The 15384-nt window shown below is 39.6% G+C and overlaps 1 protein-coding gene across 3 annotated transcripts in view; it reads left to right on the top strand.

Annotated features, from left to right (window-relative positions):
- LOC105686909 (hemicentin-1) overlaps nucleotides 1-15384 on the top strand; it is a 64920-nt gene that overhangs the window by 21905 nt on the left and 27631 nt on the right. The window contains exons 1-3 of one of the 3 annotated variants that reach the window (XM_048653408.1): nucleotides 5617-5781; nucleotides 6028-6137; nucleotides 9351-9483. In XM_048653408.1, coding sequence (XP_048509365.1) covers nucleotides 9440-9483 — 44 coding nt within the window. In that variant the 5' untranslated portion in view covers nucleotides 5617-5781; nucleotides 6028-6137; nucleotides 9351-9439. Of the gene's footprint in view, nucleotides 1-5616; nucleotides 5782-6027; nucleotides 6138-9350; nucleotides 9484-15384 lie in introns of those variants that run through there. The other 2 variants (XM_048653407.1, XM_012402164.3) reach the window with 2 other exon arrangements.

Genomic DNA, 15384 nt, shown 5'->3' on the forward strand with positions numbered 1-15384 from the left:
TACGTTTTATGAAATTTTCATTGTTTTTAGTTGTTTGATTTCTTTTTTTCCAAAGCAACACAAAGTGTGCAACGCGCTATGATTTTTTTCACCTCTTTATTTACTCTCTACCTTTTTTAGGTTATTATACGACCTCCCACAGTACCTATACAGTGCTACATTGTCGCAAACACCTGCTACAGGTGTGCATATAAAATATTTGCGAAATTTCGTATAATTTACGTAGTTTTATTCATTTTATACCCTTCTAGATTCCTTTCGTTTCATCACACTCGAATATCTTCAACTGTTTTTAATCGTAGATTCTGCTATTCTTATACAATTGAAACGAACAAATTTTCGATTCACTGTTAGTGGTTTTTTTTTTAAATCTATCGTACAAAAAAATGTTAAATTAGTCTGACTTTCCGTTTGATCGATCTGAACAGAAAATAGCCTGAGCATTTTTTCGCGAACAATCTGATCCCTGTGATATATATTTTTTGTCATCATCAAAATACGTCGGAACTTAAGGCCTCGCGATTTGGTGGAATCGCTGAACAGGTTGGTTTTTAACGATGGTCCATTACAGACATTTCCATTTGTTGTTAGCGTTATTCAGAATTGGTCGGTTATCTTGGACCATTATGAAGGTCGTTTCAGCGCCAGGGTAGCGCGCCTCAGAGCGCGAGCGACCTCAGGGAGGAGGTGAAGTGGTAAAGTAGATGCTGCTTAAACGCGCGGTATTCTCGATAAATCATATCGCACGCACGCCTGCGCTCCGGTGGATTGATATCGCGCGCTGGTGCTGATCGTCGTTAACTAGTAATTACCGTAATCAGACTTCACCCCAATTCTCCTCCCCTGACGTCAGCCACGTCACGACATCGGGATAGTTCAGTCTCACGCCTGAAACTGGCATGTCATTATTGAGAAAATACCCTATGATTTCATAGAAATATTCTTACAGCGTACGAAGAGCGATTCGAAAATTTCTAGACATACGTTTCGAGAGGAGGCAAAATTGAATTATCAGATCGGGGTGAAAAAAATGAATCACATAAATGAATAAATAAGAACGACGATGAAAAAAATTAGCCCGGGTGGAGAAAAAATTAAGGGAAAAGAGATGAGAATAATTTCGCAGCGTTTCTGCTTTATTTAGGCTGTAATATGTGATCCTCGCGTGATTTCAACCTCTCTTGTTAATTCACTTTGGAGGGGGTGAAAAAGGAGAGTGGAATGAATTAATTTATACGATTGTCGGTGAGGTGAAAACCTGTGGGGATGGAGGGAAAATAAAGATAAAAAGAAAATAAAGTGGAAAAAAATAAAAACATCACGTTGGGAACTTCGGGCTACCCTTGAATAAATATTACTAATATTTGTACGTGCGTACGTATATTTTTTCATCAACATATTCTATGCATAACTCTAGAGCGAGTGTATATGTGAAAAAGATAACACAAATATATGAGGTTCCGTCGAAATGAAATTTTTCGAGATCCTCCTTCTAAGTTTCTCCGTATTTAAACAAACGTACCGCATCAACGTTCTAATTATCTCCCATCCATTATACGTGGGTACGAATTTGTACGAATAACGTATCTATATGCATGCGCGGTATCTAGCCGGATACTATTTATACACAGGTGTGGGAATTCGTAAGAATATAGCTGAATATCGAATAGGAAAACATAGAAGCGCGCCGCATGCGCTTCGTGCGCTAATTCATGCATACGAGAACGTGCTCGAAAGAAGATATCCGCAGCTTATCCTATTTTATGCATCAGGCATTAATATAACACCTGCAGCAGCTTATTTATTTTTTACTCGATTTTCTTCCATTCCGTTCACGTACGTGTAATTTCTAGAAAAAATCGATTCGTCTTCAGTTTCAACTTGTTCAACTCTTTCCTCTATAATTTTCATCAAACTGCAACGCAAACAGGGGAAAAAGCAAATTTTTATATTTACATCAAATTAGAGAACCCTTGCGATTCGCGGTCGCTTCGGTGGAAATTTAATTATGACTTTTGTATGTATCACATATATTTGTGCAAGGTGGAAAATTTGCATATTAATTAACGTGAAAATGAAAAAAGTTTATAAATACTACGTCAATTCTCCGTGAATAAAATATATGTATACCGGCGCTGATGTGATGCCTCCGGAATTCACGTGTAAGAAAAAAGTAATTGATGAGGATATTGGTGTTACTGACAAAAAAGACTAAATTTTTATTTCTTCAGTTGAAATAACAGGTAAAGTAAGAATTACCTGCCTGAACAATGTGGTTTTGAACAGCCATATTTTCCGATAAGAATCGAAAGACAGAAAAAATTTGGAGAACGAACTGACGTTCGTATTTTTCAGTTTTTTGATCCCAATAGTCTAGAATGAAACTGATTACGGGATACCGTTAAAAAGTACGAATTGCTCGCGGAGTCTGACATGTTTTCAAGTCTCCACTATTTCGGAAACCAGATACACCAGTTTTTGGATTCGACATTACTCGGAAACGGTTAAGACTCGAATATTTATGATTCGGTAGAATTTCTTAATTTCAACCTGTCCTTCAAAGTCACCAACTTCGGGAAAAAATCGGAGGGAATGTCGACGATGAATTTCCGGTGCGGTACATAGGGCTCTTCATCTGTAAAAAACGGCGACGACGACGACGACGACGAGAAATTCCAAGTTTTCTTGGCACTTTCAAGGTTATACATACACTTATAAGAAATACGACGGAGAGCGAACGACCCTTGCGGGTGTCCCGGCTGATATCGGCAAACATGATTTAAAGTCTCGGAGATTTGTGAAAACGTCCGCGAAAGTATTTCTCCGATTTTGTTTGCGCCCTCGATAAAGAAAAAAGAAAGATTCAAGCCGACCTATCTTTTCAAAAATGCACCGCATCATCACCGCATCGAATACCCTAAAATTTTTCATCGAAGTTATTCCCCTTAACTTCATTCGCTTTTGAAGAGTATTTAATGCTTGTTGAATTACATCTATTGAAAATCCGGTGGTACGGAATGCTTTGAAAGAAAAGTAATTCGCTTCCGTGCCTTTTGAAGGGAAAAACTCTCAAGATTCCAGATCAGTTCTTAAAATTTTCAAGGGATTGTTATTCCCATGTGAATAACCAAGTTTTCGTATAGGACCGAAAAATACCGTTCGTTTCAAACGAAACGCCTTAATATACGGTATACCTAGAGCATACGTACGATACATGGGGAATACTTACCAGTCGCATTATAATCATGTTGACGAAGTTTTGCTCGCTGTCAGAGTCACGTACCAGCGGTTGCATGGTAATGTAGATTGAACGATAGAAACTTGCCTGTGGGCTGTTTTCGCGAACAGAAGTAAAGCCATATCTCGTGGAAGGTGGAAGAAAAAGTCTAAAAAGGGTGAAGGGCGAAGGGTGAAAGAATCCCTTATTCGAGAAAAAATCGATCATCAATGAGTTTAGTAATGTTCAGTATAACAAAGTCGATGCTCGAATTACTGAGGTTCAGTCCGATCCTCTAAAAATTAATCGAATGGTAATCAGTTGTGATTTAATTGCGAATAAAAAAAGTACAGACAAAGGGTTGTGTCTATCGTAAAATGTGAACGTGATTAGTTGGGTAGTTCGGTATTGGGTAGCAATGCGAATATGTATGTTGTGAATATTTATTCTTTACGTATTATACAGACATATAGGTGCAGCAAGAACTGCAGATGTTTTCCGAAATTGAAGTGGCGTCAGATTTTCACACAGATTCACTCCGAAAACTGACCTCTTCGCGAATAAACGCAAAATGATCATTCCGCTGTTATCGAAACGGACAGTGAGATTGCAGTAACGTCATCGATAAACGGTTGAATTTTTCACAATTACAATAAAACAAATTCAGATGCTCGTCACTGTGCGACTGTAATTGAATCGATGTACAATGTCCGTTTGTCTTCGGTGAAACTCAGTGATTCATAATCTTCGTTTTGAATACTTGGAGTCCGCAGGGGATGAAGCTTGATGGTGGATTTCGAGCGGTTCAATGTTCCTCAGTTTCGGCAGCAGCATCGGATGCGGTATCTTCTCAGACCACGACGTCTCCACCTTTCACACCATCGTCGGATTTAGCGTCTTCTTTGGCTACTTTATCGTCAGTTTTGACTTCAGCATCGGATTTGGTGTCCTCTTTGGCTGCGGCATCGTCAGTTTTTACTTCAGTATCGGACTTGGTGTCTTCCTTGGCTGCGTTATCGTCAGTTTTGACGTTACTATCGGATTTGGTGTTTTCTTTGGCCGCGCCCTTGCCACCTAGACCACCGAGATTGGCCGCAGCGTCAATGCCGGCTGAAATTCCTCCAGTTGGAAGACTGGCGGGGATGTTGCTCAGCGGACTCAACATTTGAGTCATGATGGAAAGAACATTTTTGCGCACAGCGTCTCTGATTTCCATGCCTGTGCTGATGGCTTCTTTCACCTCGGTTATGGTGTCCGTAGCTGACTGTCCAAAGAATGAATTGGCGTTGCTGAACAGTTTGAACCCTAGGTTCGGGGAGGGCTTAGCCTGGGCCTCCAAGCCGACGGCCAAAAGCACTGAGAGAATGATGAATTTCGACATGATTTAGTCTTTGTAGTCAACTTGCAACTTGTTTCTTCCGAAAACATCCGACGCTTTTATACAACTCTACGAGTCATTCATCTGCGAAAAAACAGATGGCTGACTGACTGACTGACGTGATACACCTTTCATTCTTCCTCAAACACTACACCTTGTTATGTAATTCATTTGCTCGAACGTAATTCCAGGATATTTTATTAATATTATCAATATTAGCACAGTCTTTGTCGATTTATTGAGTTATGGAAAAATCTACGATCGCCGAATCGTTGTTTTTCAACAATTTCTATATCGCGTCTTACAAGTTCTACTATGATGCAGCTTATCTGAGAATTATTCTGAATTCGTTTGCTGAATTCCTTAGGTAGACAAATATCTCGGATTCACGATAATTGCGGGGGATGAAAAAATCGAAGGTACGACAAGTCGATGAAATTCAGACCCAAGTCACTTTTTTATTCTGTAAGCGGTAAAAATTGTAGCGGTGACTTTTTTTTGTTTCTCAAGGAATCGAAACAGTGATTTCCGTTTTACCTATCTTTAAAATTCTATATTAGACGAAAGTGAGGAAAGCCCAAATAATGCAATTCAAGTATCAGTTCTATGGAATCCCAAATGTGCCACAGTCTCATACTCGTATCCGTTTCAATTGTTTGTTGATTGTACAAGTGTTCATGAATTCGACTCGTTGCTAAGTTAATTTACGGAGTGAAATCTCGTACATCATTCAGAAGCCGTCTATCTACACCTGCGAATACATGTTTTTCATTCCGTTCAAACTAAACCAAACGTCTCACGTCACTTTGAAAAATAACAAACCCAGAATAGATAAAATCTATTCTGCCTTACCCTATATTTTCAAACTTACAGCGCAATAATTTATACAGCTCGTAATTGCATTACTTTTTTTCCAAAAATTGGGTGAGTTATAGCTCTATGAAAACTCATAAGGGAGAATACATTATGAAAAGAATATCACTTCAAGTATCTGAAAAAAAAGGTAGAAATTTTTCAGTAGAGTGTTGGTTACGAGTACGTCTAGACGGGTGGATAGTTTTTGCTGATCTATATTGTGCACCGAGTTCCACAAAATGACTTATAATATATAATTTATTCACAAAAAATAATGATACATGCACACATGCATTATGCATGCAGATAATATAGATTATTGAAATATACGGTAGGAATATTTTCGATATTTTTCCCCCATCAGATATGATTTATTCACAATTTTATTTTCTGGCTTACAATTATTCGCAATTTTGTATTATTATATCCTGCACTCCGTGTATCCAAACACTCCGACGAGGTGGATAAAACTGGAGAAGAAAAAAGAAAGTCAGGGGGACCACAAAAAAAACCTGGAATGATTTTTTTTGCCCAACTATACCTATACGTCTTTCTTTGGTCTCTATGAAACTCAAAGGGTGCAGACGGGTGTGGATATGGAAACGCGTGGAGTTTCTAGAGTAGAACGAGAAAATCCTCTCTAAAGGAGGCTGAGGAAGCCCTGAGAAGCTCTCTTTTTCACGGGAGGTGAGTGCCGACGCGTTGCGACGCCCTGCAAGGATAATAAGATAAGAAGGACGAAATTTCGGGGCCTATATAGCCGCTCTTTTTTTACCTTCCGCTGCTACTGCTGCTGCTGTATAGCGGAGCTTTATCGAAAATGCGTTAAAGTGTGTTAAAAGTAAAAAGAGAAGCGGAAAAGAAAACGGAAGAAGGAAGGAGAGAAAAAGGAGAGGAAAAATGTGTACGTGGTATTGAGTGCGGACGACAACGACGACGACGATGTCGATATCGATAGAAAATCTTTCGCGAGAATTCTGATGGCGAAAGATTTCGAACGAATTACAAAAGAGCGGGACTGTTCTTTCCCGTTGCGTTATTTCCAATGGAGGAGTACTGAAAGGAGGTTTCCTTTTTGTTTTCGCTCAACGAGATCTTGAGTAATCTCAAATTATGATATAATGAGGACGGTTTGTCGGTTAAATTAGGCTACGAATTTTCTCATTGAGATATCCTTGATTTTTCACTTTTCGGTTGAAATAGAGTGAGGCAAACTTGATTCCCGTAGGGTAGCGAATACTTTCTTAGCATGGGGGTAGAGTTTGCACCTTATGAAAAAAAGAGAATTTTTCAAATGTGGAAAAAATCTTTTACCTGATATTTTCAGATAGCCCACTCGTTTTTTGAATAAATAATCAATCCAGTGGGGTACTTCTAGCGATAAAATTTTGTTTTCGGTCAAAAATCATAGAAAATATCTAAAAATTGTCGATTGTGATTGTTTTTTAATCGTTCACTGTTCAACATTTTTTTCCTATTATTTTTGTAATTCCAGTATGAAATCAAAGAATGACATGCTCTTTTCTCGGCTTGAAATTAAGTTGAACGGGCGCGCGGTTTGTTGTGGGGCGTCACCTCTGCTCAGCCCCCAAGGTGACGTCTCACAACAAAGCGCTACGCTGCTGGCTACGCTGACTCCAGCAAAGCTCGGGCTCGTTGGTAAATTGAAGAATTCGAATATTTCGACGCATGCATGGATTGCGACGAATCAAAGCGGGTCTACGACTAAAACCAATCGATGTGTCTTATAATTTTGCTGCTCCCAACAGCAAATAATTGATGATTACTTAATCGATTGCATGAGTAGATGATTCTGGCTTTCGGATTTGGATTCCTGCGGTCAGAATACGTTAAAAAAGTGTCATAACTTCCTTTTTGGCCCAAAAATCCAAAGAATCCAAGGTATACCGATTGGGATTTGTAGCAATTTTTGGGCCAAAAGTAAAGTAGTTTGAAAATTGATTGTAATACACTTTTCTGACGTATTTTGACCTCGGGAATTCGAATCTGAAAGAAAAATTGACCTATCTCTAAAATTGAACGAGTTATCGCTAATTTTCAGCTTTTTGGGGTCAAAAATAAAAAATTGATTTTTCAGTCTATATAAATGTAATTTGAACTCAGGAATCTGAATCTGGAAGAAAAATTGAACTATCTTCAAAAATAATCAAGTTATCCTCATTTTTTCGCATTTTTTGGCATAAATTTGAAGATATCTCGAAGGAAAAAAATCGTAACTCAATTTGGACAACGGATTCGTGTTCCTGAGGTCAAAATACATAAGAAAAGTGCCATACGATCAATTTTTAAAAATAAAAATTTTTGGTCAAAATTTGAGATTTTTCCAAGGGGTACCCCTTACAATTTTTTCAAATTTCGACTAAAAATTTTTATTTTTCAAAATTGATCGTATGGCACTTTTCTTATGTATTTTGACCCCAGAAACACGATTTCGTCGGTGAAATTGAGCTACGAATTTTTCCTGTTGAGATATCTTCATTTTTCTGCTTCAAAAAGTGAAAAATTGGCGATAACTCGATCATTATCCGCAAAATTCCAAGGATTCCTTTGGATTTTTTCGATCCGAAATCGATTGCAGGGCACTTTTTTCACGTATCCGGACCTCAGGAACACGAATCCGTCGTCCAAATTGAGCTACGATTTCTTCTAATCGAGATAACCTCGATTTTTCACTTTTTGGATCGATAAATTCGCGTTAACTCGTTCAATTTTATAGATAGATCAACTCAGCTTGGGAAAATACGACGATCATCCTATATTCTAAGCTTTTATCTCGCATTTCGAGTTTTGATTGGTTATCAACTTTTCAGTACAGGACCATTTGGAGAGCTGCACAATTTTCGCTTCACCATAGGTAAAAGCTCGCGTTAAAGTTCTTTTTCTGCACGGTATAAATTTCAATCATGTCTCATTAAATAAAATGTGTAACTTGAGTTTTGAGGGAGGTTGGTAACGTGTGTTGAGTGTTATACGGTTCATCTTTAAACCAATTTTGGGAATTTCGATCTTCAGCCCCTGAGTCCCTTCATCATCTTTCGAGTGGGAGGAGTAGCTTCTAAATCTCACTTTAAGGGTTCTCATCATAGCGATCAGCTGTTCGTATATAGTAGTAGCTGCGGTATAGGCAGTTCAGTCACTCATCCTTACCCTCCTTCTCTTCGCCTTCCTCCTCGTCCCTCTTCTTCCCTACCTAGAGAAGCTTAAGAGCAGTTATCGTCTTACCCAACCAACCCTTACCCACCGATGCAGATATAACTTGCCCCTTTCCCTCGCCCTTTCTCATTTTCACCGACGACGACGTGTAGAGACAGTAAATTAATTACCTCACTCTTCGTCGGTTAATTATTGATGAGTATCATATACATAACTAGTAAGTGGAGTGTGAACATTTTACGCCACCGTAACGAGCCTTTTTCAAACAACCCCCTTTTCCTTCAAACACTCGTTCATTCATCCTCTTTATAGCTTGGAAATTCGTTTTTTTTCCCAGACTTCAATAGTTTCTGCCTTTTCTCTCCTCGAAATCGTCCCTGAAATAGATGCTGAAGTGCATCGCCCTTCGTTTCTTTTTCAGAGTTATTTTTTCTCCTGAGCGCCGATCGATTGAGCACGATCTCAACGACACTAAAATCAACAATTATTTAGGAGAACCGGGTTCGTGAGTCACAAACGCGTAACTCACAGAGAAACGGAGAAGCCTAAATAAACGCGATCTTTGAAAACACCGAATCTACTTCGAAAATACACACGTATACAGATCACGTCAGTTAAAAAGTGCATTTTATCTTTTATACATATTCCGTTCAATCCGTCTTCTGACAATGAGATGCGTTCAGATTTGCAAATTGTTCACCCAAGTGGATGGAATTTTTGTTTCAGTACCTGCCAAAGTGATTTGGGCTGTGGAAGGCGACGATGTCGAATTACCATGCGATGTGACGCCTCCTCGACCCACGGATTCCGTGAGCATGGTACTTTGGTTCAAGGACACCGCAGGAATTCCCATATACAGGTGAATTAGCTGATCTGAAATTCCACCGTACTTCGATTTCATATGGGGAGCCGATAGATACTTACGGGACGATTCTACTTCGATTCGCGAGCTTCGGAATTTCACGGTACACGACTACCCGGGAACGACATATTTCCAAGTTTCGTGTAATCCTTTGAATTCACTTACAATTAGCGAACACCTATTTCCAATGAAATCGAAAAATCGCTTTATCCGTTGAAATTAATTGTAATCAGAGTAAGTTACGCTTATAAAATTCACTGTCAAAATGTTTACTTTGGCTACTACCGTCTGCCAAGAAAATCAATTTTTCCGTATAGCTAGGCGAGTTGGTAAAATAGATGCAAGAAAATGAACAAATCGATAGATAAAAAAACAAATAATAAAATTGGGGAGATTGTCAAAGGTGAGGAAAATTATAATTAGAAAATGGAGCAGTATTCGAAGCAGCTGATTGTGAGGAAGCATGTATCATTCGCATAAATAATGTCCATACATTTTTCTAATGGTCAACACTCATCTGACGGAATCTGAAGTATGCAACAAACAACTCGTTAGGTAAAGCAAACGCAAATGGCGCCTTTTCCTGAGTTTCCCTCTATATTTCGCCACCTTTTTATTCATATTTTTTAATTTTTTAATTTTGTTTTTAGATAATATTCATATATTTTCACCGCACATTTCCGTGTACGATTGTATGTACTTAGGTACACACTTATACGTATACGTTCCACACATACTACGTAAGATATTATCTCGGGAGCCGCGCGCGAAAGACTGAACAAACATAAAAGGATAATTATTTCCAGAATTACCTTCAGCACGAAAAATAAATAACCGTGCACGCAGTGCGCTACGCGCAAAGGACAAGTATATACCTATATACGTTGTTTTTGCTCACGGGTACGTACAACGAACCAGAGCCAAAAATCAGCGAGGAAGCGTTCAGATTTTCACGTTTTCATTTTATTTTCATATTTTCATAATGAACTTTCCGTGCTTCTCAACGTTTTCAAGTTGTAAAAATCGAAGATCAGAAATACGTACGCACGTGCGTCCTCGGTGTTTTTTCATTCAATTATATTAATTAAATGGATTAATGTAATGAAAGTCGCTCCAACGTTGATATCCTGGAATTAAAGAAGCGAATCGAGTTTAGAAGTTCAAACTCCGGTTATATCATCCGTGCCGCTCGAATGTTTTTTTTTTTTTCTCATTTCTAATTCTACCTGATAGTTTGAGAAAAAAAAACCCATGGAAATGCCTTATTCAACTTGGCTATAACTTTTCAATTAATAACCACTAATTATATGCAAATCTAATTTCTAGCCGGGGTCAACTTGAACCGAGTAGATATAAGTTTTACTCCGTATAAAGAAGTTGCTTGGATCTGATAGAATCTGAAATTAATCGAGGATCTAGAATTACGTACCTATTTACAATCAGAAATTCTCCAGAGGTTGAAAGAAGCACCGGGTACATAAATTGATGAGGTTTTGTACATAATATTATACGGTGCATTCCTAACCAGAATTATGAGTCTTCAATTCCTACCATCTTTCGAATAGTTCTGTTACTTGAAGGAAAAAGTTCATTCGTTCTCTCGTTATTATCCTGAAAATAAATATTTACAACTGTTCTGGAACGATTTGAATCGAGTGTTCAGGTTCCTCGGAAAAAAGTCGAAGACTGCAAATTCGGTTGGATTTTTTCGAGACGGAAGACCAAAACGATTTTGAGATATTTTTAATAATTAACAAGAAAATAACTGGGCTAAAAATGCCACGGTTACGGTGCAGCTGATCTGACGTGAAATGCTCTATTATTCACAAGACACAGGATTTTTCTCTCAACTAATTGTAAGAGGTCACTTCCGAAGATTGTTGCCATTTCTGCGGAGAAATTCATTTCCACTGTAACGGATTAAACCAATTACTATAATTTCAGTATCCTGACGAGACGGTCTTCATCATCATCATCATCATCATCATCATCATCATCTTCTTGTTTTCTTGCCTTCGCATTCAATCAACTCCACGTGCCACGGCTAGTTATAAATTTCTGTAAGGTTGGGTTGCCTACACTTTCCTATGTTGAAGTTAATTTATTACAACCATTTTATACAAACTCCCAATTTCGATTCCAAAACTTAAATCCTAAGAGAATGAAAAAAGGAGAGGAAAAAATTGTTGCTGATACAGGAAATTCAACGTCTCGCCATTCTGACGTGAGATTTCCGCGTCACCGTGTGGCCTCGATGAATCGCTTCGGAAAGTCTTAGAAATCTAAATAAAATTTTCGAATAGCCGCTTTCAGCTTTTCGGGCTTGAGGGTGGCTGGCTAATTTTAACGTTCACGGTGTTGAGCCGAAGGGCCCAAGGGTTTAGGAAGTGGATGTATTTGCCTAAATCAAGGATATCCCGCGTCTCCTCGAGTGATCCCTGAGGAGCGGTTCGCGCAGCGATATCCGATACTCGGGTGCCCCTTTTCCCCTTCCCTTTTACCTCGTCGCGGCCCCAGTCTCCACACATCCTCTGATAGTGGACCTTCATTAAAGCAATCAGCTTAGTCAACGAGGCTAACCCCGAACCTGCTGCTTGTGCAGGGCTGTACGGTCAGAGCGAAACTACATCCGGTGCTTTGTCAAAGTCCCTTGAATATTTAGGGACGGGTTACAAACTAATGAATTGGATGCAAATTGTCGCTAATCCAATTTCAGTTCTACCTGCTATAATCGCTTGTAAGCTGTAAACCATTTAGCTTAAGGAACGAAGGAAGAAAGAGGATGGAGGCGATTCGCGGGAGCATCGGGGAGAAACCCGTCAACCATTCATCGGAACCACATCGAACCCGAACTATCGTCCACATTCCTCCGAGGTCCGAAAATTCAACTCTTCCGTCAGAATTTAGGAATTTCGAATTTTTTCATCCGACGTGAGAGAAAACATCAGGAGGTATAATCCAATCGCGTGCTCAGGGATTAAGGAAAATGTGAACGTAAAGTTCAACGTTCGTATACATACTCGTTTCGCTACTGCAGTGCTACGGTAAAGACTTCGACTATAGTTTACAATGGCTTGATAATTATTTAGGTATAATGATCATAATTCTCTGAAATAACTGGTGAGAAACTCGTTTCCGGAATCAACGTGACAAAATTTAACCCCGTGAATTACTTTATACCTCCATTTCAACTCGCCTTAATCGCCGACCGGTTACAGCTGCGAAGACTGAACAGAGGAACTGTGTGGAGTACGAGCAACTGAAATATCCTTTTCGAGGACAATGGAATAGAGAGAATGGAGAAATACAGTTGACATTCCTACGGTTGATGATTTCTTTTCATCGCACCGTAATTGTCATACGGTGCGTGGACCCAGTTTTGCGCATACGTCCTCGTACATCTATGTACACGTATTTCTATAATGCGTATATCAATGAATGTGACATAGTTTCGGTTTCTGCTGCACCGCATCCGGGCCACAAATCTGCCATGACATAATCGAAATCTAGTATGAGTATTTCCATAAAATATCTCCTCGTGATTCGCCGAGTGTCGCTACGTACACACATAGGTGTACGTATAGGACACAAGTTTTGGTTTTGAAATTTAGATTCGGTCGTAGATCATTCGCTCTGTATTTCGGAAGAGGACGGCATAATCTTCTATCCGAAAGTCGAATTAAGGAGGCAAGGGAAACGAGAAAAAAAATAAATAAATAAAATGAACCCCATTGATTTATGCGAAGTAGCTGATGCTGGAGGATTTTGATACCATGGAATTATCGCGAAGTTTCCACCTGGATGTTTGCGATCGTCGGTAGCAACGATTTGTATTCGATTTTCATGGGTGTATACGTACTTTTCTTTGATAATTTGAAGAAAATTTTTTTGTTTTATTTAAAAATATCATCCTTCGCTTTTTTCATACTTACAACTTAACGTCAAATTTTTATGGCGTGCTGCAGAGCTTATATAATTTATATACCCTACTTTGAGTGGCAACCCAACAGCCTGCGGAGATTAAAATCCTTGAACGGTAATTGGAACCCGTAGAGAAATAAGTCTGCGGATCTGAGGGAAGAGGGAGAGTGAAAAAAAAAAACCAAAAATAAAAGATAGGGAGAGAGCGAGGGGGACTTTTTTGGTCTTGACGGCATCGAACTCAAAGTTTTCTGATTCGAGTTTGAACAATTTTTTTTCTACAAACTTCGAAAACCCTCAAATAACGGATTCCGGATTTATTTGGGCTTCCTCTTTTTTCTACTCCTCACGATTTGAAAATGCGAATGGAAAATATCGTCTCGTATAAACCTAACGTACGAATGGAAAATCAAAACGTGACCGAACGAAATTTTGAGAATCATTTTCAACATCCCACAAAATATTCTGCGCTACAAGACTCAGAAATTTGTTCGAAATTTCATGAAAAAAATATTCAACATTACGAATTTTACGGTGTACAGCGGACTCTCCCTCACCCACGTATAGGTATTATAGGTACGACCCGATATAGGTATATATAGGCATATAAATTTAAATTATGTGCCACGCGGCTCGCGGTTCGAGGGCCACCCGGTCGGTTTCTGGAAGGATGAGGAGATCGAGGACGACGAGGACGAGGGTCGCGCGTAAAGAAGTGCCGCATAAGCATCGAACCCTCGAACCAACTTGGGGTGCCGTTCCTCCCGTTTCTCCCCTTTTCCCTGGGGAGGTGGCGGCACCCGACGTATCCGCTTTCAAAAAAACGGACCTCGATAACTGATAACCCACTTGGTATAGACTTTTCAAGGTACGCGCGATGCGATCCGGTCCCCCTCCTCCCCCCGTAGCGTCCTTATTTCGTAGGTCACTTTGTTGATGCTTTTCGGAAAAAGGGTTTGAATTTTCTACAACATCATTCGGAAGCTCAATTTTCTTATACGACTAGCGAAATTTGTTCGCCTGCGGTGAAAGGCGACGTGAAAAAGTGCAGGTCGCGGGATTGAAAGGGGTCGAAGAAAGTAGAGGGATCGACACGTGACTGAACAATTTGTACTTTTTCGAGAAGTGGGTTTCCAAACGCCGACAATTAATTCGATTGTGATTTTTGGAGATGGGAATTTTTTCGCATTAATTTCCTCTTCGTTTCTTTTCCGTTTCTTTTTTCCGCTTATTTTTTCTCCTTCTTCGAAGAAGAAAGGACAATGTTTATTCCGAGAGTATTCGCGGAGAGGGTAGCTACCCCTCCGTTGAGGGATCGTTAAAAAGCTCTTGAATCGGCGCCTTCGGGAGACGTTTGACTGATTTACACGACTCACCTTCGCCCGGTCAGCAGCCTACTATCAATTCTTGCCGTTTCTCGGCACGAACATTTCAAATCATCGCATCTTCAAGAAAAAAAGCTTGAGCACAATTTTTTCGCTAATATTGAAATCCGGTTTCGGTTTCAAACTTGTACCGTTGAAGTTATTCTTTGCCAAAAAATTATCCATCTTTCGCGATGGCTTGAAGAAAATTCGCGGTCGAGGAGAAGGATATAATGAGATACGAATGAGAAAAAAGATCTTTCAGATCGCTTGCAGTAATTACAATTTTCAACATCGAACGATTTGCAACGACGTACTCGGTATATATATTCGCGAGTGACGAGCATCTGGTGGTATAATATTATAAGTTCCTTTCCTCTGGGTGCAGGTTTTAATTACTTTTCGAAATTCCGCCGGTTGGTTGGTCGAGAAAGAGGGGATAAAGGGGACAGGGGGTGGTAGGGGAGGGGGAGGCTCGTAGTCAACGTTTAAAAAGGAAATAATTATTTCCGGACGCAGTGGCGGCTCGTAGGAATTAAGCATCGGGCTTTGGTAGCGCGACCATTCGAAAAGGGGCAAGTATAGCGGTACGAAACGGTAGGTATAGGTATAC

This window comes from Athalia rosae, chromosome 3, assembly GCF_917208135.1.
Source record: "Athalia rosae chromosome 3, iyAthRosa1.1, whole genome shotgun sequence".
Taxonomy (NCBI): Eukaryota; Metazoa; Arthropoda; class Insecta; order Hymenoptera; family Athaliidae; genus Athalia; species Athalia rosae.